The sequence below is a fragment of the Chaetomium tenue genome (assembly GCF_020726465.1).
Source record: "Chaetomium tenue strain MPI-SDFR-AT-0079 chromosome Unknown F5144scaffold_6, whole genome shotgun sequence".
In the NCBI taxonomy this organism is placed as follows: Eukaryota; Fungi; Ascomycota; class Sordariomycetes; order Sordariales; family Chaetomiaceae; genus Chaetomium; species Chaetomium tenue.
Genome location: NW_027117334.1, coordinates 3,954,435 through 3,979,047, shown reverse-complemented (window position 1 = coordinate 3,979,047; position 24,613 = coordinate 3,954,435). Strand labels below are relative to the sequence as shown.

Genomic DNA, 24,613 nt, shown 5'->3' with positions numbered 1-24,613 from the left:
CAGTCCTCAACGGCCCCGAGGCAGCTGGTGGTGGGGAATGTGGGGATGATTGTTCACCCCGCAAAGCCCCACTCGTTTAATTGCTTTTCCCCCTCTTGCAGCATCCACTGAGCCATCCTCACCTTGGTGAACCGGTCCCATCACACGAGACATGGTTGAGACAAACTTGGCAGCGCAGGCGCAATTGTCCTCAATCCAAGGGGTTTGAGTTTGATCTGAGAAACCCGGTTCTGGGGTGCGCGGTATCTTTCCGGGGACCAGCCCGAACGCGTAACCTTGGCGGTCGGCACGCAGAGATCACACCCGCGACCGCAGCCGAATATACGGTATCAAGAGGGTCCAGCCAAAACATCGGACCACTTCCCCAGAACTTCTCCGCAAACCCCAATCTCAGGTTCCATCCTTCTTCATCAGCCTTAGGAGAGAACCCGGTCCGGCGGCACTGTGTTCTTCCGAACCTGAAGAACACCAACCCCGGATGACTATGGTTCTGAGCCGACAGATATGGTACATCGGCGACTGCGGTGTTGGTGTGATCCTTCCTACGTCGGCCTTTAGGCTCACCCACCCCCTTTGCGATGCCACCGAAGCGGAGGGTGACCGAAGCCGAAACACCCAACAACCCAAACAACGTTCCCCTTCCCCGGCCTGAGGTTTTGGTACCTGCAGCCCAGCCCGCTCCCGCCAAACGGCAGAGGGTGTCGAGGGCCTGCGATCAGTGCCGTGCGGCACGCGAGAGATGCGACGGTAAACAACCCCAATGTCACCCTTGTATATCGCAGAACCGGCCATGTACCTACGAGGTGAGCCCCAAAAAGAGGGGTGTCCAGACTGGCTACATCCGCACCCTTGAGCTAGCCCTTGGCTGGGTATTTGAGAAGATACCTGGCAGTGAGGAGACCCTCAGCGCCCACCTCACCCAAGAGGGCGGCCAAGGGCTCCCACTCCTGGCAGGAAAAGACCCTGGCGGGGCGGACCGATTGCAGAAAAGGTGGAGGAAAAGCCGGGTCCACAGAGGGATAGACCGCATCCTATCTGGGGAGACGGCGCCCTCGCCTGGCCGAGGTGCACTCTCTCCGTCGGCAGATGGAACCGATACGGAAGGCGATACCGCCCGAGCACACGGCCAGACTGATATCGTTGCACCAGACGCGGAATCCACCACCCAGGACACCCCCAGATCTAGGCGAATGAGTTTTGGGCATTGCCCACCGGGCACTGAGCGTCCCGGTCAGATGCCGTCAAACGATACATATCAGCCTCTCCAAGCAGCCCCGGGACGTCTTCGGCTCCCCGCCAATCACTGGCGCTTACTGGACATATACTTTTCTTACACGCATTCCTGGCTGCCCATTCTCGACAAACAAGACTTATTCCAAGCTTCGTATGCTTACCCAGACGACGGGCTTACCGTTGATCCAAAAGACGATTCATCTGCGGCCCATTCCGTCCTCTGGGCTGCGTTGGCACTGGCATCCTCCCAGGATGTTGGTAACTCTAAGCCCCCTGCGTCGCATTACACCCACCCGCCTGAGGTTTCCCCAAGCAACATCTATGACACCGCTCGAAGGCTTCTCCCATCGGAGCACGGGCCGTTTCAATCCCACCATGCTCGCGCATTCCTGCTGCTCAGCTTGGTAAACATGGGGCAGGACAGACTGACGAGCGCTGGGCTGTTGATTGGTTGTGCCACCCGCATTCTCCTCGACCCCAACACTATTCAGGACGGCGCTCAAGATCAAGACGGGCAGAGGATGGGGCTGGCCTTGATGTCTTGTTTCTTGGTCGACACGATTCTCTCCGTCCGATGCAGCAGACCGCCACACCTGAGGGCGGAAGACCTCGCTGCCTTGCCGATGGCTTCCGAGAACGGACCTGACCAGTGGGAACCATGGACGCCATGCGAAGGTTTCGGGCCTGGAAACGTGGGTTCCAGCTCATCCCGAAGCCCTGCCTTTCGCCTGAGCACATTCAACCAACTCTACGCCATTGTCAAAGTTGTTGCCGAAGAAAGAACGATGAGAAGGCAAGGTTCGATGCCGAGAGGGGCGCCGAACGCGTTTGCCACGCAACTACAACAGGCGATAGACCCAAGTCTACCGATCAGCAACTTTGTCATCTCCCAAGCTTGTGGGACCATCTCAGTCCCAACGCCCTATTGGGTCCGGGCAACCTATCTCTGGGCTCGCGCCCTTGCCGAACCCCGTGCAGAAACGCCTCTGCTCCTGCTGCATGACACACTAGATCAATACCAGCGGCAATTCGGGCGGTCCAGCACGCCTTCTTTCCTTTCCGCGTGTATCGCATCGCTCGCGAACGAGGAATACGCTCTCCGGTGCGGGAGGCAGAACCAAGATCTGCTGCAACATCTGGTTACGGGCTTCTCTTCACGAGAGCCCACGGCTAGGCGGGCTTCGAGCGTCCGAGGCCCACGACTCGACGCCGTCTCTCGATCAACACAAGACACGCTAGAGTCACCGACTTCAGCGTACTCTTCCGCCCCAAGCAACCCCCTGATGGACTACCCGGAACCCTCTATACCACTCCTCTACAATACCCTCGCCACAAGACACCGCCGGCAATCAGACTCGCGCAACCGGGTATACGGCTCATTTCTGAACCCAGGCATGGGTCTCTACCAAAACACATTTCCCAACACGTCGATGCCAATACCACAGGGCAGCAGCGACATGCACGCACACCATCCCGGCGGAACGGGCATGGCCACGATGCCCGGGATATCCACAACAGCGACATCAACGCATCCATCATACCCTCTGATCCCGCCGACAGGGCTTGGGCCGAGCCCTGACGTCGATGCGCTGCTGGACGACCTCGCTGCGATTGAATACACGGATGCGGTGGATGTCGACTCGCAGTTTATGACTAACCTTGGATTTGCCCCGGGTTGTGATATCACGGAGATTTTGACGCGCGGGTTTGGGGGGGCATAGCTTGGATAGATATCTGTAGCTTATTTTGAGCTTATTTTGAGCTTATTTTTTTAGGCTTACTATATTGCGCATCAATGCATCGAAGATTTTTAGATGTATTTTTTTCAGCCTCCTCGGTGTGAGTGCATTATGTGATTGCCAAAATGCTGGGTAAAACCTTTTGGGATTTTGTGGGGGCGTTGGAGAGTTGTGGTGGTTGCGTGGTGCGTCGTGAAGGTCAGGCGCGGAGATGTAGTCAATTAGCACTCACCTATTCAACAACAAGGAGACAGGCAAGATGGCCGAGCGGTCTAAGGCGCCACGTTAAGGTTTACCCTTAATCCAAATCTACCCAAAGATTCCGTGGTCCGAAAGGGCGTGGGTTCGAATCCCACTCTTGTCATAACTTTTTCCCATGTGGGTAAACTTCACTTTTTGGTGCGGTAGCTTAACCGGACTGGACGGGCTAGAGTGTAGATCCCCAAATCTCTTTTTGTTATTCTCCGACATTGCGTCCACGTGGTCACCATGTGGCTATCCTATGTTGGCTTAGGCTGCGTTTACATTAGTTGTCCCCGAACAATTAGCTCCGGCATCACCGAAGTGTTGCCTAGTCTTGAGATTTGAACCGAGAATGTGGCCGTGATGAGCAGGAAGGCATCTGAGACAGGGCCGGGGTTGGGAAAATTTTGCTCCAAATGGGTCTATATACATGCGACCTGGGGCGCAGAAACGAGTATCTGGACCTACATATGGCTCTGAGTAAGCATTTTTCAGCGCCGCGTTTTAAAGTCAACGCTATGTCGGCGAGATCTCCATGACAAGGGGGGCAAGTTCCGTGTCTACCACGATGACTGGCTGCCCTAGAGCTGCTTGGAGATCGCCATGTGGACAGCCGACCTCCTGAGACGGGGGAGAGCCGCCGTGGGACAGACGCGGTGTTAGGACGACAGGGTAGATGGTTGAGATGATGCTGAGGAACACAACTGGGATGGAGAGAAGACAACAGTCTGTTGTTTGCCTACCATGAGAACGGGACGCACGTTCTGTGCCACAGTCTTACACGATGGCGGGAGGATGAACTGGTGGGACAGCAACCCGTTCTCGTCCCCCGTGTAAGAACTTGGGGTGAGTGGACTTTCCGGTCGGCTGGTTACACAATGGCTTAGCTGGATGGCAATAAAAAATCCCCGCTGTCGCTGCCCATCTGTGGTCTGACGGAACGCAGCAGGTGTGAATGGAATTGTGTAATCAGTGCAACACGATCGTGGGTCACACTCCCACAACACACACCGTGTTCGTTGAAAACTCCAAATGCTGACGTCGTTGTGAGGAGAACTTGGAGACGGCGGTTCGTCTGATGCTTGGGGAGCTTGGCCACACGTGCGCCAAGGGCGGAGTTGCTGTTCTGGCACACCGCGAGCAGGACGCCGAGCCCGCCTCCCCGCAACAGAAACTGGAGAAAATAGAAACCTGAGGCGGACGGGCGGAGCTGTGAAAAGGAGGTTGGCTCTCCACAACTGACACCAGCGCCTCCACCGTCATACGACGATCCCCTCTGACGGCAGTTGTGTAGGGCATGGTCCTTCATCTCAGAAACCGGGGAAAGCGCTGTTGGAGAGTGGAAACGTGGAGAGAGAGCACCGCCAGAAGCGAAGGTCCAGAACCCAGTTCGATTCCACCGTCAAGGATCCATAGCGCGCGGGGGAAACCACTTGCCCGTTCTCTCTTTTGTTGGTATAATAAAATTACAGCGGATATCTTCGCGCGCATTAAATCCACTCCACGCTGCCGGTTTCCCAGATCCGCACCCCACAATTGCGCCGCGTTCGAAGAGCGATACGGGGTATGCGATGCATGGACCATATGTCGCTCTCCGCGGAGCACAACGCAGCGGCTGCGGATCCCGCTCTCACACAAACACACAAAAAAACACACGCAATCCAGCAAAAAATCAACGTCTAAAAACAGCAACGACAGACAACATCCCGGTCTCATGCCGTCTAGGCAGCCACGTGGCTGTTCGTCTTGGCGAGCCTGGCCTCACGGCCCTTCTCAGACCACGGGAAGTGGAAGACGGGGATGAGGAAGAAGGAGTTGCTGTGAAACCAATTGCGTTAGCCAATCCATTCCATGCTTCATGTGCGGCTCAAAAAAACAGGGCAAAAGCTGGGCATTCTCTTGGGTGACGCCAGTGGCGCGCCATGGCTGGGCTTGGCCCTCATGCAGGGATGGCCAGGAAAGGCTTGGGGCAGACCACACATCGTGATGATGACGGTAGGAAGAGAAAAAAACAAGGATGGGGGGTACAACATACCTGCTGTCGGCGATACCGGCAAAGGCATTGTACCACGCCAAAAACGCGGCGAGCATGCCGAAGCCGCCACCAGCCTGAGTGAGCCTCTTGGAAACATCGGCGACGCCGTTGTCCTTGGCGTAGTGGCCGCAGGCGAGCATGAGGAAGGCGAGGTCGAGGGTGAAGAAGAGCATGAAGAACATGACGGTCGAGCGCAGTGTGCACAGCAGCAGGATGGTGGTGAAGATGAACCAGCCCGTCAGGAAGAGACCGAGTGCCGAGTCAGCCATGTTGGAAACGACCTTGCCCTCGTCGTCCAAGGGGATGTATGGCCCGCCGGGGCCCACGATGTTCCAGTTGGGAGTCAGCAGGATGGCGTAGGCGATCCAGAAACCGCCGTAGGACGAGAGCGCGGTGGCACCGAAGGTGTTGCCAACAGCCATTTCCCTGAGCGCAATTGTCAGACAATGTCCGGCTAGGGGCGTGTATGTGTTGATTTGCGCGTTCTGAACTTACCACATGCCGGCGAGAAGCTGGACGAGACCACCATAGCCAAAAGCGAGAGGGACAGCGATGTTGGGCGCAGTGAGGTCGCGCGCGTTCATGTTGACGGCCGAGAGCACAAAGGTCGTGAGGGCGAAAGCGGAGAGGCCGAGCGGCGCCGGGTTGGCGAACTTGCGCGCCTCGACCGACCGGTAGAGACCGGGCTGGAACTCACCGCCGAAGGCGGGTAGTCGGGCCTGGTCGTCGGCGTGGATGTTGGCCATCGGGTTCCGGGGGTCGTAGCCGCGGTGCACCACCGCCGGGTTCACGCCATTGTGCGTCGCAGCACCCGTCGTCTGCGCGATATCCTTCTCGGCCGCCGTCGTCTGCACCGTGTCGGCCATTATGTGTTCCGTACCGATGAATTAGACCCTCGGGAAATATAATAAAATATTTGGCCCTGTTGTGCTTGATCCCAAACCACCAGTCTGTGCGGTAGGGTAGGTAGGAGGAGAGTAGCCACAAGGTCAAAGGGGGCCTAGGGAACAACACCGGGGGTAACGACCTTCATATACGGCAAGAGAGCCCGACGATACACAACGGCCGGTTGGTGCTGGGGTTGCCGTGCAGAGAAGGGCAGCAAGCAACGATCGCTAGGGGATCGTCAAATCAGGCGGCACGCCATTGACAGGATGTGCGGGTCGAGGAGTCCAGGGTCCCTCCACACCCCCTGCCCACCCAACCCGTGTCAGTCTGGAGCGGTCTGTGATAGGGTCGAGCTGCATATTCCCGGACAGATGGATATTCGAAGGTTCGCAACCCCAGGGTCTGCTACGGCCAGGCGGGATATTACAGCGGGGTTGATGTGCGCCGTCGTTCCCTCCGAACCATCTCAGTGACAGTCACTTGGCGGTTCGACGGGAGCTCGGGGAAGGTACCGAATCCGTTGGTGGTCTGCGGGGCAGGCTACTTCCTTGTACAGGCCGTTCCGAACGGCCGTTTCGACTGGAGCCCGCGGGGACAGTAGGGCAGGATAGCCCTCACTCGCCCTCGCTGTTCAGACGAGAAAGCGGAACACTGGGCGGCAGAGGGCCAGGAACGAAGGTCTCCAAAATCATGGAGGTCCCCTGCACTGCCGGGGTGCTGACAAAATGGGAGCTGCCCTCCCACGCTAACGCGAGGGAATCTCCGCCCCCGATCCCTCAGAGGTGGAGAAAATGCTTTCCTCCGGTGCGGTCTCCAACTTGCAGAACCTGGGGTCTTTCGGTCCGGAAGCAAGGGGAAAGACACGCTACAGACCCTACACAGTAGAGATACGTGTTTGTTCGTGCTGTGCCGTGCCTCGCAACTTTCTTGAAGAAGGCCCTGGGGAGAAATACGGAAAATGCCTGGCCCATCGGTGGGTATACTCCGCAAGCACTTTGAGAAAAGAAATGGCCTCTGTAACCTTGATACAGCCAAGCCCTATTGCCTGTGCTTCTCCAGTTTGCGAAATCCCCAGATGACGCGAGAATTTGGGGTGATCGTCGAGCAATGTCTGGGGTAAACGCAAAAAGGGCCCCCGGTGCCGGCTCAATGGAAACACGGGTATTGAACAAGGACGCAGGTGGAGGGTGCCTGCTGAGGCGTCATCCCCATTTTTACCCCGTTTCGCAAGCAGCCCACCCTACCATACTGTGTACAAGAATGGGCGTTTTGGAAAGGGTTTCGAAAGACGGGGGGTTGTTGAACCTTTTCATCGGGCACTTCCCTGATGCGAACGCCCGTCCGAGCTGTGCCTCGGGAACTACCCCGATTTGTCTAACGTCAGGTCCCCGCGGGTGTGTCTGCAAACCTTGGATGAATTGTGATTGCTCCACAACGTTGCAGCATGGACGTAACGTCTAGGGTTGTGTGGGTTACAAAGTAATTGCGGTTGTAGCGTAGTCCTGGTATTGGATGGAGACCCCTGCCGAAGGATATTTGTATATCTTTTGGGGCATTGGCCGGGCTGGCGCAAGCTGGCATTCTTTCGCTTCTTTCGAGCGACGGTTTCGTGATGTTGAAGGGCATACAGATGTTTGAGGTCTGTCATCGAACCTTCCAAGGCGCTAATGGGCTTGGTGCCAAGGCGGCAAGATCGGCATCATCATCGCCCAGCAACTCATTGGGCGGGCGCCACGCGCTGCAGTTCCGCAGGAAGGGCGGTTCCTCGAAAACAAGCACATGGTCGCCAAGCAGCACCAAGACAGCCTGCCAATTGCTCGCCGTCGACTCCCGTCCTGACTGCCGGCTCGGCGTGCGTCCGCCACTGCCAAAAGCCTTAAAACCCCGCCGACCGCGGGCAACCGGAGCAGCGATTGTGCCGAGGACAACAAGACATCCGCGAGAGCGAAGATATGTAGACTGGGCTTCGTGACGACGCTCATCGGTGGGCAGGTGACGATAATAAACGGGGTTCGCTTCCCCAGATCGGGCCACACAAGGCCGAACGCCCGGCGGCTTCGGTTTTTACCTGGGGATTGTGGTGGTCCAGTGCGGGACCGGACCCGCAGAACCACAATGATGGCGGAAAGGGGTTTGGACCCGGCTTCGTCTGACCAGCGGGTCGTCGCACCTTCCTGATGGAGAGTCACCGTCTCATTTTTGATGTTTCTGGGGTGCGAGAGTGGCCGACGGCAGCGATGATCACCGCCCTTTTTTTTTTCTCTCTGCTCGTTCAATGACCATCCAGAGGACCAGCAAAGCTGAGTAATCGCTTTGGTCTCACACAAACTATGGAGAAAAAGAAAATGTTGAGAAAACAAAAGAACTGCCGAGGAGCAAGTTGAGAGCTGCGATTTCTCCCTCCTTGGAAAATGCAGAATAGGAGGGTCGAGAGTGCGGTCGCTCTCTGATGCGAAACGCACTGTGCCCAACAAAATAATCGAGATGTTGGAGAAAGATGGGGTAGCCCCGAATTTCGGTCCTCGGCGAACCAACAATTACCAGAAATTTCCTCGAGGCATCTCCGCGGTTCCGGGGGGTGCTGTTAGCACAGCGGGACCTCCCCTGTCCAGATGTGCGTCGAGTGGTATGCAATACGTAAAGCTGCAGTATTACGAACGAGAGTGTTACGGCAGCCCTGAGCTGCCCGATCTCCCCACGACGGCAGGCAACGGTCCCGAGCCCCACTTGAAGAAACGTTGGGGGTCGTTTGGTCCTTCAAACCTTCCCACCGCGCATGAATTCATGATGACTGTCTCAAGAGAAAAATACCAGTTCATTGAACACGATGGACCCCTTCAAATCGGCTGAGAATATTTGCCTACAATTACGGGGCCCGAAGACGTTTCGCTGTTTGCTCTTCCAACTGCGCAAACCAATGGCTTTGCCGCGCTTCCCATGCAAGGAAGAACACCGATTTCTTCCAATTCGCTTGGCTAAAGTCAGACGATGACAAGGTTTAAGATTCCCATCCCAATGGGTAGCTTTCCCGCCGCGCTTTGCCTTCCCTAGCTTGTCGCATTGGACGCGATGACACCCTTCAGTTTAATCAAGCCGAACGGCCATGCAAAGGTAATTTTGAAGCATCCAAAAACAGTTTCAAGTGGCCGTTCCCGAAGACGGGGATGACGGGGAAGTCGGCTCACCCGTGAAGTGGAAATGATCGAGCTGGACCTTCTGCAAACGGTCAAAGATGCGTCTTCGGGAGCATGGGTTGGTTTGTTCCATGACCACTAACAGAGACACCAACAGACCATTGGGAAGCTCCCGCCCGGCAACACCATGCGACAGCAGGTTACTTCAGGTTGTCCTCTGTGTGGAAGAGACTGGAAGGAAGGCATCCCGAAGTTGGAACACTTGTCAGGTGTGGTTACACTCACCCACTTTTCGTGAACTGGTTCGAATGGCAACTTGACAATTGCAACTTGGCCCGCCGATACCTGCTCGCTTTCATCGACCTGGCATGCCCGGGACTGTTGATCGCCATGAAGTTCAAGTCCCGAATCACCGACGACTCCAGTTCTCGATACCGATCACCGTCCCTCAACGCCGAGGGCACGAGACATGACTCTCCCCTCATGATCACTCATGCAGGACAACTGCCGATGTGCTAACGAAAGCTTAGCAGTGGAAACACGTCTGCCAAGGGGAATTACACATCTGACCACAGCGGCAAAACGTGCTTGGTTGGAACGCCTAGTTCTCCGCACACCCCTCTTCCGAGTCATTGTAAACTGATCAATATCGTGCCGTGGCTCGGGCATGGACAAATAATTCCCTGGGTGCCTTAAGCGGCCGCCCACTTCTACAGCGACCTCATCCCCCATGCAATTCGTTGGAGTGCTGGGACGCATTTCCATCGCAAGATGGGCGTTCACAGATTGGCGGAGCTGGGTGACAAGCAGACACAAGAGCATATTCGCACCACCTCCGAGGGTTACCACTGTCCATCTTCAATCACCCACCGTAGCAGGGTCTGTTGGGCGAGAAGTCCCACGGATAAACACCATACCTCCCAGTCAAAAGATCATTCCGAATCTCGGTAGAAATGTTGCGAAGCGAGTGACGAGGGCCGAAGGCATCATAAACATGCTCTGCACACTTGGTAGAAAGAATGGTTCGTTCAAGCCAAGCAATATTAGGATGGTTGTCAGCAAGCCAAGCGCGATCTTGACAGGTCTTGGAAGCCTTCGCAAAAGCAGCCAAGTCCTGACGGTTGCTGGGTACCGACGATGCCAAGGTTGCTAACCGTTAAGCCCCTGAACTGCTCGTCTTGGCTTGACTTAAACACCACTGCTAACGACATGTCAAAATAAGAGTTTCACAGCCAGTGGATGGGATGGGGCACCGGAACCATATCTGTGGCGTGTGTGATCACTGCATATTCCCATCGCCCGGCTCCATCATGCCCTCTTGAAAGACAGCTGTTGTGAACGTAACGCCTCCGAAGTTGAAGCGCCGGCCTCCCGCCGTGCCCGGCTCGGGGTAATACCGGGTACGGCCGAGCCTGCCGCGAAAAGGGGGTGAAAGGACGGCAGCCGGATTGGGTAGATGAGGTCGGAAGCCCCGGAGTATGAGGTGCAGAGGTTGCCGCGTGCTTAGTTATGAAGGACTTCGATGTGCAGGAACGTACGTATAGCTGTCCCACAACCTAGTATAGTAAAGCACCACCGTCGTTGATGTCACTACAGCCCTACAGTCGTAGCCGCCGATCCCACCAGCAGGCGGGCCGTCCCGGTGTCGTATCCCCGCCCCGGTGCGTACCGTGGCAGGTGACAGCACGCATGCCAGGAACGGGACCCAGTACCACTGCCCTGGCATCGCGACTGAGACAGGAACCCGGCTCGGGTCCTCCGCGGAGATCTCACGAGACGGGGGAAACATCCAAGCATGGGGATAGCCATTACGTACACTGTTCAGCCCTACCCGGGGCATCGAACAATTCCCGCAGCTTGTTGCCAACCCGGCCGCGAGCACGCATGCATGGTAGGGGCGTGGAGGACCTTGTAGACCCCTCTCCGTCCGCGCCACCCCACGGCAGCAACCACCGCGAACTTCCTTCTTCCATGCTTTGTATTATGCTCTTGACACGAGAACTGATTCCCTCACGCCCGCCCCGAGCCGTCACCACAAGCAAGAAGAGAGTCGGGGAAATCTCGGAGAGTTCGGGTCAGAGGCCGGGATGGCACGGGGTCTGTTCGCTAGACATGCGAGGCAGCCAGCGGTGTGTCTGGCCCTTTGAAGCTGGATGTCTGTCCATTCATCAGATTTAGTCCGGGTCATCCAACAGAAGAGAAACCAGCGACAACACCTGCCCACTTACGCCTGCCGGCCACCTTGACGAGCTAGACTATGAGCGTCAAACAACTACGAAGCAGCTAGCACAAACCGTATAACACGATATGTCAGGAGGGACAACCCGCTCCGACGGCAACCAACGATGGGCGAAACTGGAGTTCCCGGAACGCCGGGGCTTTTGCCAACTGCCTCTTGCCGTTCACCGACCACCCTCCCAACCCCATAATCCAGACCACACCAAGGACCCCCAGCCGACCCCTCTCACCCATGATTCCGCCCCAACCCAGTGCTCCCGAAACAGACTAAGAACTGCCAGCTACGTTCGGCCTTCGATGACCCAAACGACTCAGCCCTAGTCGAGAGTGAGGCCAAGACCAAGCTCGATGGCCGGGGTATTATGGACGAGAATGCCGAACTATCTTCCTACATGGCGACCCACCAAAACACCAGCGGACCCAAAGCGAGAAGATACCCCCAAACACCCTCAAGCAAGCGCTAGCCACGCCGGAATAAACTAGCAGCCTTCCAACCCGACGGCGAGAAAGAGAGAGCGGAACTTAGCCCGGGTAGTATCGCAAGGACAACACGGCGAAGGGTGAAGGGTAAAGGTGTCGCGGCAGCGAAAACCGACGGCACGTGTCGCCGTCCACGCACTTCTCGGTTAACTCCTTGATGAAGTCGTCCTTTCTCACGGGTCAGCCCACTGAGAAATTACATCCGTCCACCTGTCCAAGAAGTGGTCGAAAACAGAGAGCGCCCTGAGCCGTAACGCCTCGGCGGACTGAGGCACCAACCGATAACCGAGAAATCGAGGGAGGAGGTTGGGGCGGGATCGGAAGGGGGTAAACAGTTGTGTGTCTTCCATACTTGGTGGCGCGAGTAAGTATTCCCAGGGTTGCACTTCAGAGGGCGGGTGACGGATATGAACATTAGAACTGGAATCTCCCTTCTCGCCCGGTTTGAGAGAAGTACTCGGGCTGACTCGGCACTGGGGGACATGGAAGGGAGAAATCGTTGTGCCGTTATACGGGGACACGGGTCTAGCCAGTATGTGGGTGGCGTAGAGAAATGAAGAAGGGAATGGGGGATATAGCGGTTGAAATGGTGAGAGTCCTCCGAAGTGTGTAGTTTTGAGTGGCGGCGCTCGAAGAACTCATCCGACAGCACGAACACACCGCTCTAATTCAACACGCAGGACCCCAAAGCCAGTAAGGGCGGAGAGGCATCGAGAAGGATGAGAGGCCCTGAACGGTGTGGGATACGCGGGACAAATAGAGTTGTGGGTGGGGAGATGGCGCCGTAGCGGCAGAACTTCAAAACCAAGGTCCGCAAGTAGGATATATAATAATATCACATTGCTCACCGGTGTCAAAAATGAGCAAAGGCTCAGGCGGAGGGAGCAACAGTGTAGAAACTAGAGACTTAAGTCTTGTTCCACGAGGCCCCAAGGCGGACAACAGATTCTCACGAAGTAGAGCACCAGGAAGCGTGGTTGGTAAATCGTAAAATTGATTTAGGCCGATCGTCTTAAATTTTCGATAGCCTCATCCTATGCCATTGCCGGAGCCCATGCAAAGTCAAAATCCACAGACGCCCCGAAGCACATTTCCCCACTGACCGAGCTTCACCCTCGTCCAGCACTCTACTGAGCGTACCGCTTGCCGTCCCGGAGGGTGTCGGCAAACTCCTCCAGAGGGCTCCTGATGAGCTTGGTCTCCTTCCACAAGTTGGGCGTAAGGAAGCCGTATGTGTGGGAGACGGCCGCGAAGGTGGCCTTGAGGGTGTTCTCGAGGGTCTTGGTCGAGCCGGACGACGAGGTGTAGGCATCCTCAACACCGGCAAGCTGGAGGAGACGCTTCACAGCGGGAGAAGCGACGAGAGAGGTGCCGCGGGGAGCAGGGATAAGCTGAGACAACCCAATTAGCACTTTATGCAACCGAAAAGCTCATATGTTATGGGATACTTACGCGGACAGTGACGGAACCGCACTTGCCGCTCTCCTTGGTGGGCAGAGAGTGGGGGAGACCGAGGTTGGCGCCCCAGTAACCACGACGCACGGGGATGACGCTGAGCTTAGCGATGATGATGGCGGCACGGATGGCAGTCGCGACTTCCTTGGAGGTCTTGATACCGAGACCGACGTGGCCCTCGGAGTCGCCAATGATGACGATGGCCTTGAACCGGGTGCGCTGACCGGCACGGGTCTGCTTCTGGACGGGCTTGATCTGTTTCGGGGAAAAAATCAAAGGTTAGAAATCTGCTGAATGCGAATCGGCCGACCAGTGTATTGTCGTGCGCACCTTCATGACCTCATCCTTGAGCTTGGGCAGGAAGAAGTCGACGATCTGGTACTCCTTAATAGGGAGCGAGTGCAGGTAGATCTCCTCCATGCTCTTGATCTTGCCGGCCTTGACGAGACGGCCGAGCTTGGTGACGGGCTGCCACTCCTTCTCCTCGTTCTTGCCGCCCCGACGCCCACCACGGCGACCACCACGGCCACGGCCACGGTCACCACCGCGACCACGGTCGCCACCACGATCACCGCCGCGAGAAGCGAAGCCGCCGCCGCGGGCACCAGTTCCCCGATCAGCCATTTTTGCGATTGTCGATGTCGTTGAACGGGAATCGATTTGTCGTCGTGGGACTCGGTCGAGCACTTGTCGGTTCGACGTTTTGAGAGTGGGGGAAGCTTTTTGCTAGGAAATTCTCGTGTGCCAAGCATCAACCCTAAAATTTTGTGGAACCTTGAATTCCAGGCTGCAATTTGCTGAGCCCGGAAGATGTGGGGCCGATGGCCGCCAGCAGGCCCCACTAAGCCGATCAATGCTCGCCGACTCACCTAGGTGAGGGAGGGGAATCATCACCAGCATACCGGGGCCACCATAACATGATTGTTTACTCGTGAACTAACTACGATGGAGGGAACACTATACACACAAACCCTTGATATCGCCAATCAAGACCATCTCACACACAAACAGGGATTAGAAAACAATACTGTCCGACTGTGTCGGGGACAACTAAGTACCTAGGCAGCACGATGAACACCTGAGGCGCATTTTCACAAGACGGAGCAAAATCACGTCAACTTGGTATCCAGCAATAAGTCGCCCAACAAGCATGATATCATCCCGCGACCTGAACGCCTACTCGCCCGAAATACAGGCCAGAAAGAACCGCCAGACCATGCAAACCATGGCTTTCCATGCTCCCATACAGACAGCCGGCCGAGTCCAAACGCCGTTGGGCCATCCCCTGTGTTTCTAATCCCCACCAAATTTACAACCCCCTCTCCATCCTCTCTCCTCGCCCCCCTCAATCCCCTCTCCTCGTCTAAGCAGTTGGGTTCGCGTTCATCTACAGCACACCAGTCAGCCAGCGCATCCCCCCTCCAGCCAAAAAACGCATCCCCTACCTTCCGCTTGCCACCAGCAGTGACGGTGATGTTAACGAAGCGGCGAGTATACAGCTCACGCTTGTGGGCGCGGCCCTTGGGCGTCTTGGGCTTCTCCTGGGCCTCGACCTGTCGGAAAGGGGGTGATGTGTTAACGGCAAGATACTTTTCGGGGACACTATTCGGGATGCGTCGAGGTGGGATGCCGTACCTTGGGGGTCTGCGACTTGACCTTGCCTGCGCGCTCTTGTCAGCATTCTGTTCTCGTCGTCCAACGCAATCGCCGGGTTATCGCGGGAGCAGATGGATGCGCCGGTAATTTTCGGGGTCGCTTACCGGCACGGGCGAGGGAACCGTGGACTTTGCCCATTTTGGGATTGTGGTGTTGTTACTTGAGAAAGCGTCGGAGTTGATTGCGCGGTAGAAAGCGATGCAGCGTCGAGGTTCCGAGGCGATGTTGGCTGGTGGAAGAGAGAGAGTGGGCCTTGTTGGTTGGTTTTGTAATCTTGCGCTTGCCGAACACAGTAACTACACCATAACTCCGGTATTTGCACTGTACTCTCACCGATGACTCGACACCGAAACGCCACTTACACTCAGTTTCCAGGGTTATGTATGGTAGGGTTATCTGTGGTTGATTTCGAACATCAAGGTTTCGATTATAAAACACGATATTCGCTAGCAGATCTTGGTAAATTGATAAAAGCTGCCTGAAACGATATTAAAAAGCCATCGCCATCGCCATTATGAAAGGGTATCTCTGAGTTGATATGTGTGTCGCCAGTCTTTCAGTGTTCCATCGACAACCGACCGCCCCCTACCTCACCCATTACCCAAGGTCATCCTGATATCATGCACTCCCAACATTCGTGAAAATTCCTTCCGCCATCCATCAACTCCCTTCTCGTAACTGCCATTATACGACAACGTTGGGCTTAGGTTGAGCGGTAGAGTGTCCGCGGCCGCGCAAGAACGCCATGGTATCGACGAAGACGAGGAAGGCGAAGAGAGCCCAGATGAAGAAGCCGAACGCGATCGCCGCCTCGGTCGAGCCGCAGTAGGTGTTGCCGTCGCATCGTGGGGAGCCCCAGTACGCAGCGAGGGCGATGGAGCCGGCGAACCAGAAGATCATGGTGATCCATTCGAGGGCCAGCGCCACGACGCCGTGGAAGAAGCGCGCATAGTAGAGCGGCGTGAGGAAGAGGTAGGCGAGCAGCAGCAGGGTCCAGACCGAGTTGAAGACCATGAAGGACAGGATGCTTGGCGTCCACCACAAGGGGCTCACAACTAAAAAATGGTTAGAGTTGGGAGAGTTGTGCCGGTGGGGGTTGGTGTTGGCTTACGGTAAGCTGTTAGGCCCAACTCGATCACGGTGAAGACCGCCGTGACGGCGTGGACAATAGGTACAAAGCGTTCCATCGTGGTGGTTGGTGGGTTTGTATCCTCGAGGTTTTCTTTGGTGGATGCTGATTCAGCGATGCGAAGTGTGGTGTGTCGAGTCAAAAGTGGATGAAGAAGAGAAGCCTAACAATAGCCGGGGCGGTATGCGCAAGCTTTATAAACCGGCTATGTCTTGGATGTTCGTCGTCAGTCTTGGGGCGCATTTGCTCGGCAGGTCTTAAGCCAAGGGTGGGGGATGACGTGGTGCCAGCAACGGAGTGCCGACCTTGGGCCGCCAGCCACGACCTGAGTGGGACAATGGACTCATCTAAGAAGCGCTATGCTGGACTTAGATGGAAAAGCTTGCAGAACAGGGGAATACCAAGCTGGTGACTATGTCCGCCTCGGAGAGCGAAGGTGACGGAAAAGACGAACAGGTCTGACGTCATCAGATCATGCCGCCACTGCCGTAGTGGGGTCGTGCATGGCAAGTTCGCGATTGCAAGCCACAGGGCCTTGCCTGCCAAGCTTTGGAGTTCATCTGATCAATGAAGTACCTAACACAGAGAGAGAGCTTCCATTTATCTGATGTGACGATGAGACGACTTGGTTCGGACAGTGGCAGATCGCCGCCGGTTGGTTGCAATTTAGGACAGGTGTTGGTGCCTGTACCACATTTACACGCTCATCGACTCAATCTTCGTGTTTTCAAGGGCTTGCTTGACTTTCTCAACTTGCGCCGAGTGGCCGAGGCTATAACCTGATCCTTAAACAGTAGCAGGTTGCGTTACTCGACCGTGCCTATCTCAAGTGGTTCATGGTTTTCGACGAGGATTCTTCGGAACCGGCGGGATGATGGAGACGACACGCTCCCCGCTTGTGCCTAATGCGACGACCAGGTGCTTGGCTTCAAGTTCCCTCCCCGGAAACCCACGATGCCGTGCTCAACGCAACCAAATTAGCCTGTTCCTCCGGGAACGCGGACAGCGCCCTAACTCGGTCGATGTTAACAGTTGTGCAACATCGCGCAATATTCCGTGAGAGGAAGGTAATCAATATGTGTTGTTCGTTGCTGCCAGGAAATTGTTCCAGTTGAGGTTTTGTACGAGCGTTGCCTAGCGGTTAAAGCCGTGATGCCAGTAGAGTGGGTTCACAACATTGTCTGACGACACACTCTCGCTGCCTTAAACCTCCACTTTCCTCTCAACACTTACAGATCCCTAGATTCGGTCCGAAGGACTCTCGAAGGATGAATTCAGCTTTACCATGAAAGGCAGGAAGGGATGCGGAGGGTCTTGGCGGCCATCCGCCGCGTGGCTCGTCAAAACCCATCTCTCCCCCGGCTCTATTTCCGACCAGGCCCGTCCTCCTCTTCGCCGCCAACAACGACAATAACGACAGCGGAATGGGCAAAATTTCAGAGGTAGCAAGCGGCCCGCCACCGCCCGCGCGCGGAAAACAGCGCGGCTGGCTCGCGACAGGAGCCGCTCTTTCAGCACTGGCTCTTCTTTCTGGTTTACCTGGACTGACTTCAGCCCGAGGGCTCAGCTTGGGTTCCAGCGCAGCCAAAGGCTCCGTCCCTCACAGCAGGAAGTCGGAAGGCAAGGACTCTCCGTACGGCAAATTCCCACTGGATGACGACCCATTCCGCTTCTTGCCTTGCACCCCAACCACTCTGCCACCGCCGCTAGATGATACCAACGCAGAGCAAACCTGGGCGTCTTACTTCGACCCCAACCCGGACCACTGGAGTTGGGGTGTCCCCAGCCAACCGGAAAACGGCACTGCCATAAGTGACCCGTACGCGGGGCGTGGGATTTTCCTTTGCGGCTACCTAGATGTCCCGCTAGATTACACCAACGAGGCAGAGACCCGAATCGCTCGTCTTGCCGTGACTAAATTCCAGGTCTCAGGCCTAGCACGTGTGGGCGAGCCAGCCCACTTATCAGCCGGTAAGAAGACCGAGAGGACGATCGTCATCGAGCCCGGCGGACCCGGTGGAAGCGGGACCTCGTACGCATGGAGGGCGGCCCAGAACATCACGGCCCGGTTCAGCGACAGCAAGTTCGATGTCCTGGGCTGGGACCCGCGGGGAGTGAACGCCTCGCTCCCTGCCGTTGCCTGCTTTCCCCAGGACGCCGCCCGGGACCGCTGGAGTCTCCTCACATCGCTTCACTATGCGGTATCCGCATCGCCCAGGGACCAGCTCGAGATCGTTGACGCTTACAACGCCGCCATGATGCGCTCCTGCTGGGAACAGCTCGGCGACCTTCCCCGATTCCTCGGCACCGGCATGGTTGCCCGGGACCTGGAGCAGATCCGGATTGCGCTCGGAGAAGACAAGTTGTCTGGGTATCTGGTCAGCTACGGCACGGGCATTGGCCAGACGTATGCCTCGATGTTTCCGAACAGTGTCGGCCGCTTGATCCTTGACGGCACTGAATATGTCAGAGACCATCGCCTGCGGGGTGGGTTCGGGTGGACTGCCCTGGACAACACCACGGACGCCTACCATGACGGGTTCCTGGGTGAGTGTATCAATGCTGGGCCCGAGCACTGCGCGCTTGCGAAGTCGAAGGATGGCAAACCCGTCACCCTGCCGGCCCTCGAAGCCCGCATGGACGCTTTGATGGCATCCCTCGTCGAACGCCCGGTTCCGGCATACCTCCCGATCAGTGGGCCGTCGCTGGTGACCTACTCTTCCTTGGCCGACAACCTTTACGGGGCGCTGTACAACGCTCAAAGCTGGCCCGCCATGGCCCAGGTTTTGTATGAGCTCGAGGACGGGAACGCCACACTTGCAGCAACGGCCATCAACGACGGGTGGTGGTTCTACGACCCAACAACGCCTTGTTCCCCCACCCCCGCCAAGCCTTCCGATCAGGAATTGGGCTACCTCGTCATCTGCGCGGACGCGTACGACGCCCCAGGCACCGACGACCTGGACTGGTGGCTGTCACTATGGGGGAACATGACAACCCAATCGTGGGTCGCCGGCAACTCGCGGTTCTACGTCACCCTGCCCTGCCGCCACTTCCTGCAGTACTGGCCCGACCCCGTGGGCGTGTACCGCGGCGACCTCAACCACACGCTCAGCAACCCGGTGCTGCTCATCGCCGAGACCTACGACCCGGCCACCCCGCTGCGCAACGGCAGGCGGCTGCTGCAGGAGATGGGCAAGAACGCGCGGCTGATTGCGCATCACGGTTATGGACACTCGTCGAGGGACACGTCGAGCTGCACGGATGGCATTGCGAAGGCGTATATGATGAATGGGACTTTGCCTGAGGAGCAGGAGACTGCTTGTTATGCGGATGAGAAGCCGTATTTGTATGGTGTCAAGAAGAATGTGAGCGCTTTGGTACGAGGAGAGATGGAGGATCCTCTCGGGGCTTGGAAGGAGCATTTGACGGAGCTGTCCTTCATGGAACCCAGGCTGTGACGAGCACCGCGTAGTTGCTGTTGATGAGTGTTGGTCACTGGGGAGGCCGAATGTGCCTTAGACAGAAGTTTGATCTTGTAATCTGGTGAACCAGGTGGTTCAAATTCACTTCTAACTCCTCATTTACACTAGAGTACAATGGTTACTCAAGTATCTAGCGCCTCATTCAAAGGTGGGTGCCGTTTGAGAGACATGATGAACCCCTGAATCAGAGTTCTGGTAATTTACGGTAACTATCAATGTAATTTACAATTCGCTGCTGAATTGATCGGGCACGTGCTGACGCGCCCATGACGTGTTTGAACACCCGATCGCGAACTTTCGCATCCCTTCCCCACATCGCGCCAGGCATCGCCATAGTGTGTTCAAAGCCTCGAGGCATTTCAAGCCACCATTGCTTCGGCTCGGCCGAGTTTTCCCACCGATTCATCCAGGACAGGAACCATGTGGGTTCTTGACAGTGATTTGTTCGAGGGTGCGTTGAACCCTTCAAGAAAGCTCCTGGGAACGCGTGCGAAGGCAGCGATTGATGAGAACAGGTCGGTCACTTTGGTTGCGGCCGGGAAAGACCTATCTTTTTGGTCGCACGCTCGCCGAAGGTATGTTTTACCCCCTTCTTGGCTGCTATGGGGCGGTTGGAGAAACCAATTCTGACCTTCAATTTGTAGCGGGGCAACTGGCCATCTCAGACAAAACCATCTCGAGAAAACACATCACGATCACAGTCGACAATGTCCCCGAAGGCGGCGGTGTATGTTGAGCGATGGGCTGAGTCTATTGTTTTTTTAGCGCGATGGCTGCTGACATGATTTCCTCCAGCGCAACCTCCGCTCGCGATCCACTGTCACCATCGAAGATCTCGATTCGAAAAAGGGGACACTCCTAAACGGCGTTCAGATTCGAGGGCAAAAGAAGACATTATCCGAGGATGTGAACGAAGTGAAGTTGGGCATGTGCTCCAAGCTCATCCGGATAGGGTGGAACCCAGTTGTCCTCAGCTTCTCCTTCACAGCGAAGGAGCTGCGTGCGGACCCCTGGACAAGACTCCGCGACAGCCTGGAACAGCTCGACATCAAGTACTCGGCCGACTACAGTGCAGATACCACCTACGTCGTTTCCAAGAAACGCAACACATCAAAAGGCCTGCAGGCGCTAATAAACGGCAAACACATCGTCGCTGATAGCTTCATCAATGCGATCGTCGATGCGGCCACCGTCCCGGATGGCGCAGAAGAGGGCACGCCTAGCGCTTTAGAAGAGGATGTTGAAACCGCTTGGCCGAATCCCCTCGACTATCTGCCCCCGCGTGGCGAGGAGCCCGTAGAACGGTCATCCGAATCGTACTCTCCCGACGAGCGGCGACAAGAAGTGTTCGATGGATACACGTTTGTCTTTTACGAACCAAAACAATACGAGAACTTGTTCCCTGCCATCGCTGCTGGGAAAGGGAAAGCATTGCTCAAGGAGGTTACCCCGGGGAAAACTGACATTGATGACTTCATCCGTTATGTCAAGGGTGTCGCCGGCGAAAAGGGGCTAGGGTCGTTTGAGGATGGTAGTGAGGGTAGGGGGGTGGTCGTCGTGCGATACACACCGAAAGGGGAGGATTATGATTGGTTCGCCCAGTTCCTGACTTCTGTTGCTCAACGGCTCGATCATCGGCCCATCGATCAGCGAGAATTTCTCGAGGCTATTCTTGCTTGCGATGCTTCGATGCTCCGCCGCCCCTTAGAGGAGGCTAGCCAACCGGCGTCCGCGGGTCCAGGGGCTCAAGAACCTGCTGGCGATGCGGGAGATCGCATGGAGGTTGATCGGCCCGCGGATCAGCCCCAATCTTCCGAGGAAGTCGCTGTGGAACAAGAGGCCGTACCGCCAAAACCACGGGGCCGACGGGCAGGCCGGGGTCGTTTCAAAGGCTTTGATTTTGACGATGCAGAGGAGCCCGTGGAAGAGACTCCTCTGGTGGAAACCCCTGCGCCGCCCCAAGCAGCCGCTGCATCCCAGGACAGTTTGTTCGTTTCTCAGAACCAAGAGCCGAGTCTCCCTGCAGAGGAAGAGCCTCCCGTTGCACGTCCCACTCGACAAACACGGCGCAAGCGTCCGCTATCGCCACTGCCAGAGGATGACGTTTCCGCGTTGATGGATGAGATTGCTCCAACAGCAGCGGCAGCCAAACGCCGACGTATCGAGTCCGGACAAGCTCCCGTGCCTCCCTCACCCGAACCCGAACCAACCCCGAAAGCAGACGAGGACGAGGAGATGGTTCCAGATTCACCAGAGGGAAAGCCAAAGAAGGGTCAGACTGCACGAGGGAGGGGCAAGAAAATCAAGGAGGAAGACGGTATTCTTGAACTTGCGCGACGGCAACGAGAGGAGGCTGAGGCGCAAGCAGCCGCCAAGCGCAGGGAGCTCGAAGAACTCCCCGACGACGGAATCGACTACGCAGCCATTCGGGCGTTGCACATCATCGAAGAGTGCGAGGTACACTTCCCCGAGCCCGGCACGAGCGGCCGCAGCCGAGACCAGGATATTGTTGACGGGCGGTGGGACCCGCGGTGGAACGGGCGCAAGAATTTCAAGCGGTTCCGCAAACAGGGCGAGGCGGCCGGGCGGCAGGCGCCGCGCACCATCATCTCGCTGGAGGAAGTCAAGCCCAAGGAGTACGGCATCGGCGACGATTACTGGCTCGAGGAGGACGAGGGCGGGCGGCGTAGGAAAGACAGCCAGCGCGAGTCGCAGACCCAGACCCAGACCCAGTCACTGCCGTCGCATAACCGCTCTGACAGCCTGGCCAAGGATAAGGGGAAGGAGGTGGAGAAGCCGAGGCCTGCCGTGCGACGGACTGTTGTGGCCATCGATAGCAGCGATGAGGAAGAGCCCAGCGAGCCCAGCGCGGTGCTGGAGGAGAGTTTCGTGCCGGAGTCGGAACCGTCTAGGAGCCGGGCGGCCAAGGCGGCCGAGAAGGCGAATTCGCAGCGCCGATCGCAGACGCAAACGCAGACGCAGTCCCAGAGCCAGGCGGCCTCATCGTCTAACAAGCGGTCTGCACCGGCCGACTCGAGTAAGGATCGGGCGGCCAAGAAGCCGCGGAGGGGGTTTAAGCCGCCGAGCGATGATGATAGCGACGATAGTGACGATGAGCTTAAGTTTCGCTTCGGGAGGCGGAGGTAGTACTGGCTGGGGGGAGGGGGTTGCTTTCTCGCGTGGGGCTGCTCAGAGATTGTGCTGTGCTATTGATATAATGATGACACGATTTTGTAGATTGCTTCCCCGGTTAGTCTCTCTATCGGGTATCTTGTATATCCAAGTGTACTGTACACCCCTGCGAGGGAATCTGTCTAGACACGTTCGTCCTACACACCTAGCCACAGATCTAAGCGCTTCCTCTCCTCTAACCATTATCACCCCCAACTCTCGACCAGCCTCATCCACCTTCGCCTTCCCACCCTACACCAACAACCATTAATCCATCGCCTCCATATCCCCCGCACCACCACCACCCCCAGCCGTCCCAACTGCCTCCTCCTCAGGGACATAAATCCCCACCAAACACGCCGCCAACATCCCCTCATAATTCACCCACGGATGGATCTCCCCAAACAGCCTCGTACCATCCCGCGCCGCCGCCCGCAGCAGCTCGGGCTCGCCGCCCGGATGGAACGGCAGGTACGGCGTCATGTTGTACACGCGCCCGCCCAGCACCGTCCACGCGTCCTTGCCGCGCCGGCCCGTCATGCGCTTGAGCATGCTCGGCGTCACCCGCAGGTAGGGGGACCCCGCCGGCAGCCCGCGCAGGTCGGCGGAGGGGTCGCCTGAGAGGCGCGCCCAGTCGAGCGGGGAGTGGCCGGGCGTGAGGATTACTGCGCGTGACGGCTTGTCGGGCTTGCTGCTGTGGGTTGGGGGGGGCGCGAGCGTGGAACAGCCGGGTTGTCCGCGCGCGGGGACGGGGAGGGGGCGGCCGCGGGGTGGGGCGAGGGAGGGGGTGTTGGTGGTGCCGGAGGATGGGGGGCGGAGGGTGGGTGGGCGTGGGGGAGGGGGCATGAGAGATGAGGTGGATGCTGGGGTTGGGGCAGCTGGGCTCCGGCCGTTTATCTGGGGGACTGTGGGGGTTGGCTCTGGCGTGGAGAGGGCTAGCGCTGGGACGGGAGTTGTGAGGGTGGTCGCGGAGGCTTTCGGTGTTGTTTGTTCGTCGTCGTCGGGGGAGCGGCGGCTTGTGTCGGGTTCGGGAGCCGTGTGCTGGATCACCGGCGGCGGGGGCATGGCGGTTTGGGCCGCCGCAGCCTTCCCGTTCGCACCGTTGGTGGCATGGCTCGGGTCGTCTTTCGCGCTGGCGTCGGCGTCCACAGGGGAGTCATCAAACTTGATTTCCGGAGGCGCTGGCTCTATCGGGGGTGGCGACGGCCCCCCGAAGAGAGACGAGAACCACGCCGGTCTCCGCATACAGAAGAGGACGACGGATGCAAGGATGAGAGAGATGCCCAATAGCGCCATGTTCGGGTGCGATCGGGGGGATGTTGATTGCAGATGTCGTTCGTTCTCTTCGGTTGGATCCCAAGCGCGGGGAGTGGATCCGCGGGGCGCCAACTCGACAGCCGCTCGGCTGTGCAGAAGAACTCGTTAAAGGAGGAAGTTTTCTCTTTCTTGATTCCGCCAAGCAATATTGGATAGGGTTCCACTTTTTAATTAAATTTCGATGTAAAATAGGAGACCGTGAACACGACCGGCGCGCGTTGGGTTTGTTTCGTCTGAGAGATTGCGATTCTCAAATATCCATGTTGAATTATTGACCAGGCGGGGCGGCATAACGAGAATAACGGCAAGGAACAGCACCGGGAAGCCCCGGACTGGGCGAACAGTTGTCTGGCCAGGTGTGGGCTGCACCCGGGCATCTGGTGGGGTCGTCAGTTAGCGCATAAAGTAAA

The 24,613-nt window shown here is 57.1% G+C and overlaps 8 protein-coding genes and 1 non-coding gene across 9 annotated transcripts; 4 read left to right on the top strand and 5 right to left on the bottom strand.

The window, feature by feature from the left end:
- The first annotated feature begins 100 nt into the window (after positions 1-100).
- Positions 101-3,152, top strand: F5144DRAFT_584525 (uncharacterized protein). Its single transcript, XM_066789622.1, has one exon. The coding sequence runs from the start codon at positions 579-581 to the stop codon at positions 2,952-2,954; it is 2,376 nt and encodes a 791-aa protein (XP_066640562.1). The 5' UTR covers positions 101-578; the 3' UTR covers positions 2,955-3,152.
- Positions 3,153-3,225: 73 nt separating this feature from the next.
- On the top strand, positions 3,226-3,336 carry F5144DRAFT_t158. Its single transcript has one exon. It is a non-coding gene; the product is annotated as a tRNA-Leu (tRNA).
- Positions 3,337-4,730: 1,394 nt separating this feature from the next.
- Positions 4,731-6,260, bottom strand: F5144DRAFT_373065 (GPR1/FUN34/yaaH family-domain-containing protein). Its single transcript, XM_066784525.1, has 3 exons — positions 5,746-6,260; positions 5,251-5,676; positions 4,731-5,033 (listed from the first exon to the last, which is right to left on the bottom strand). The coding sequence occupies exons 1-3, from the start codon at positions 6,114-6,116 to the stop codon at positions 4,937-4,939; spliced, it is 894 nt and encodes a 297-aa protein (XP_066640561.1). The 5' UTR covers positions 6,117-6,260; the 3' UTR covers positions 4,731-4,936.
- A 6,702-nt stretch (positions 6,261-12,962) lies between these two features.
- F5144DRAFT_584519 (40S ribosomal protein uS5) lies at positions 12,963-14,185 on the bottom strand. The gene is made up of 3 exons (XM_066789621.1): positions 13,776-14,185; positions 13,443-13,700; positions 12,963-13,381 (listed from the first exon to the last, which is right to left on the bottom strand). The coding sequence occupies exons 1-3, from the start codon at positions 14,067-14,069 to the stop codon at positions 13,118-13,120; spliced, it is 816 nt and encodes a 271-aa protein (XP_066640560.1). The 5' UTR covers positions 14,070-14,185; the 3' UTR covers positions 12,963-13,117.
- Positions 14,186-14,281: 96 nt separating this feature from the next.
- F5144DRAFT_584514 (40S ribosomal eS30 domain-containing protein) lies at positions 14,282-15,435 on the bottom strand. The gene is made up of 3 exons (XM_066789620.1): positions 15,206-15,435; positions 15,081-15,106; positions 14,282-14,998 (listed from the first exon to the last, which is right to left on the bottom strand). Exons 1-3 carry the CDS (start codon positions 15,237-15,239, stop codon positions 14,555-14,557), a joined length of 504 nt encoding a protein of 167 aa, XP_066640559.1. The 5' UTR covers positions 15,240-15,435; the 3' UTR covers positions 14,282-14,554.
- A 249-nt stretch (positions 15,436-15,684) lies between these two features.
- Positions 15,685-16,771, bottom strand: F5144DRAFT_372901 (membrane-associating domain-containing protein). The gene is made up of 2 exons (XM_066784522.1): positions 16,213-16,771; positions 15,685-16,156 (listed from the first exon to the last, which is right to left on the bottom strand). The coding sequence occupies exons 1-2, from the start codon at positions 16,286-16,288 to the stop codon at positions 15,786-15,788; spliced, it is 447 nt and encodes a 148-aa protein (XP_066640558.1). The 5' UTR covers positions 16,289-16,771; the 3' UTR covers positions 15,685-15,785.
- A 479-nt stretch (positions 16,772-17,250) lies between these two features.
- F5144DRAFT_372931 (Alpha/Beta hydrolase protein) lies at positions 17,251-19,880 on the top strand. The gene is made up of 2 exons (XM_066784524.1): positions 17,251-17,297; positions 17,466-19,880. Exon 2 carries the CDS (start codon positions 17,655-17,657, stop codon positions 19,689-19,691), a length of 2,037 nt encoding a protein of 678 aa, XP_066640557.1. The 5' UTR covers positions 17,251-17,297; positions 17,466-17,654; the 3' UTR covers positions 19,692-19,880.
- Positions 19,881-20,000: 120 nt separating this feature from the next.
- Positions 20,001-23,008, top strand: F5144DRAFT_372685 (uncharacterized protein). Its single transcript, XM_066784518.1, has 3 exons — positions 20,001-20,290; positions 20,360-20,442; positions 20,511-23,008. Exons 1-3 carry the CDS (start codon positions 20,221-20,223, stop codon positions 22,860-22,862), a joined length of 2,505 nt encoding a protein of 834 aa, XP_066640556.1. The 5' UTR covers positions 20,001-20,220; the 3' UTR covers positions 22,863-23,008.
- Positions 23,009-23,153: 145 nt separating this feature from the next.
- F5144DRAFT_595936 (uncharacterized protein) lies at positions 23,154-24,182 on the bottom strand (the record flags this gene model as incomplete). Its single annotated transcript, XM_066790749.1, has 2 exons — positions 23,154-23,206; positions 23,243-24,182. The coding sequence occupies 2 exons, from the start codon at positions 24,180-24,182 to the stop codon at positions 23,154-23,156; spliced, it is 993 nt and encodes a 330-aa protein (XP_066640555.1).
- Positions 24,183-24,613: the final 431 nt, after the last annotated feature.

Excerpts from the sequence above, each read along its gene's own strand:
- F5144DRAFT_584525 (XM_066789622.1), top strand. The coding sequence starts at position 579 with ATGCCACCGAAGCGGAGGGTGACCGAAGCCGAAACACCCAACAACCCA.
- F5144DRAFT_373065 (XM_066784525.1), bottom strand. The coding sequence starts at position 6,116 with ATGGCCGACACGGTGCAGACGACGGCGGCCGAGAAGGATATCGCGCAG. Across the intron at positions 5,677-5,745 it reads CAGCTTCTCGCCGGCATGTG|GGAAATGGCTGTTGGCAACA; the intron begins GTAAGTTCAGAA and ends AATTGCGCTCAG. Across the intron at positions 5,034-5,250 it reads GCCGGTATCGCCGACAGCAG|CAACTCCTTCTTCCTCATCC; the intron begins GTATGTTGTACC and ends TTGGTTTCACAG.
- F5144DRAFT_584519 (XM_066789621.1), bottom strand. The coding sequence starts at position 14,069 with ATGGCTGATCGGGGAACTGGTGCCCGCGGCGGCGGCTTCGCTTCTCGC. Across the intron at positions 13,701-13,775 it reads TCAAGGATGAGGTCATGAAG|ATCAAGCCCGTCCAGAAGCA; the intron begins GTGCGCACGACA and ends TCCCCGAAACAG. Across the intron at positions 13,382-13,442 it reads GCGGTTCCGTCACTGTCCGC|CTTATCCCTGCTCCCCGCGG; the intron begins GTAAGTATCCCA and ends GGGTTGTCTCAG.
- F5144DRAFT_584514 (XM_066789620.1), bottom strand. The coding sequence starts at position 15,239 with ATGGGCAAAGTCCACGGTTCCCTCGCCCGTGCCG. Across the intron at positions 15,107-15,205 it reads CGGTTCCCTCGCCCGTGCCG|GCAAGGTCAAGTCGCAGACC; the intron begins GTAAGCGACCCC and ends AAGAGCGCGCAG. Across the intron at positions 14,999-15,080 it reads TCAAGTCGCAGACCCCCAAG|GTCGAGGCCCAGGAGAAGCC; the intron begins GTACGGCATCCC and ends CCTTTCCGACAG.
- F5144DRAFT_372901 (XM_066784522.1), bottom strand. The coding sequence starts at position 16,288 with ATGGAACGCTTTGTACCTATTGTCCACGCCGTCACGGCGGTCTTCACC. Across the intron at positions 16,157-16,212 it reads GTTGGGCCTAACAGCTTACC|TTGTGAGCCCCTTGTGGTGG; the intron begins GTAAGCCAACAC and ends ACCATTTTTTAG.
- F5144DRAFT_372931 (XM_066784524.1), top strand. The coding sequence starts at position 17,655 with ATGGGCAAAATTTCAGAGGTAGCAAGCGGCCCGCCACCGCCCGCGCGC.
- F5144DRAFT_372685 (XM_066784518.1), top strand. The coding sequence starts at position 20,221 with ATGAGAACAGGTCGGTCACTTTGGTTGCGGCCGGGAAAGACCTATCTT. Across the intron at positions 20,291-20,359 it reads TGGTCGCACGCTCGCCGAAG|CGGGGCAACTGGCCATCTCA; the intron begins GTATGTTTTACC and ends TTCAATTTGTAG. Across the intron at positions 20,443-20,510 it reads ATGTCCCCGAAGGCGGCGGT|CGCAACCTCCGCTCGCGATC; the intron begins GTATGTTGAGCG and ends GATTTCCTCCAG.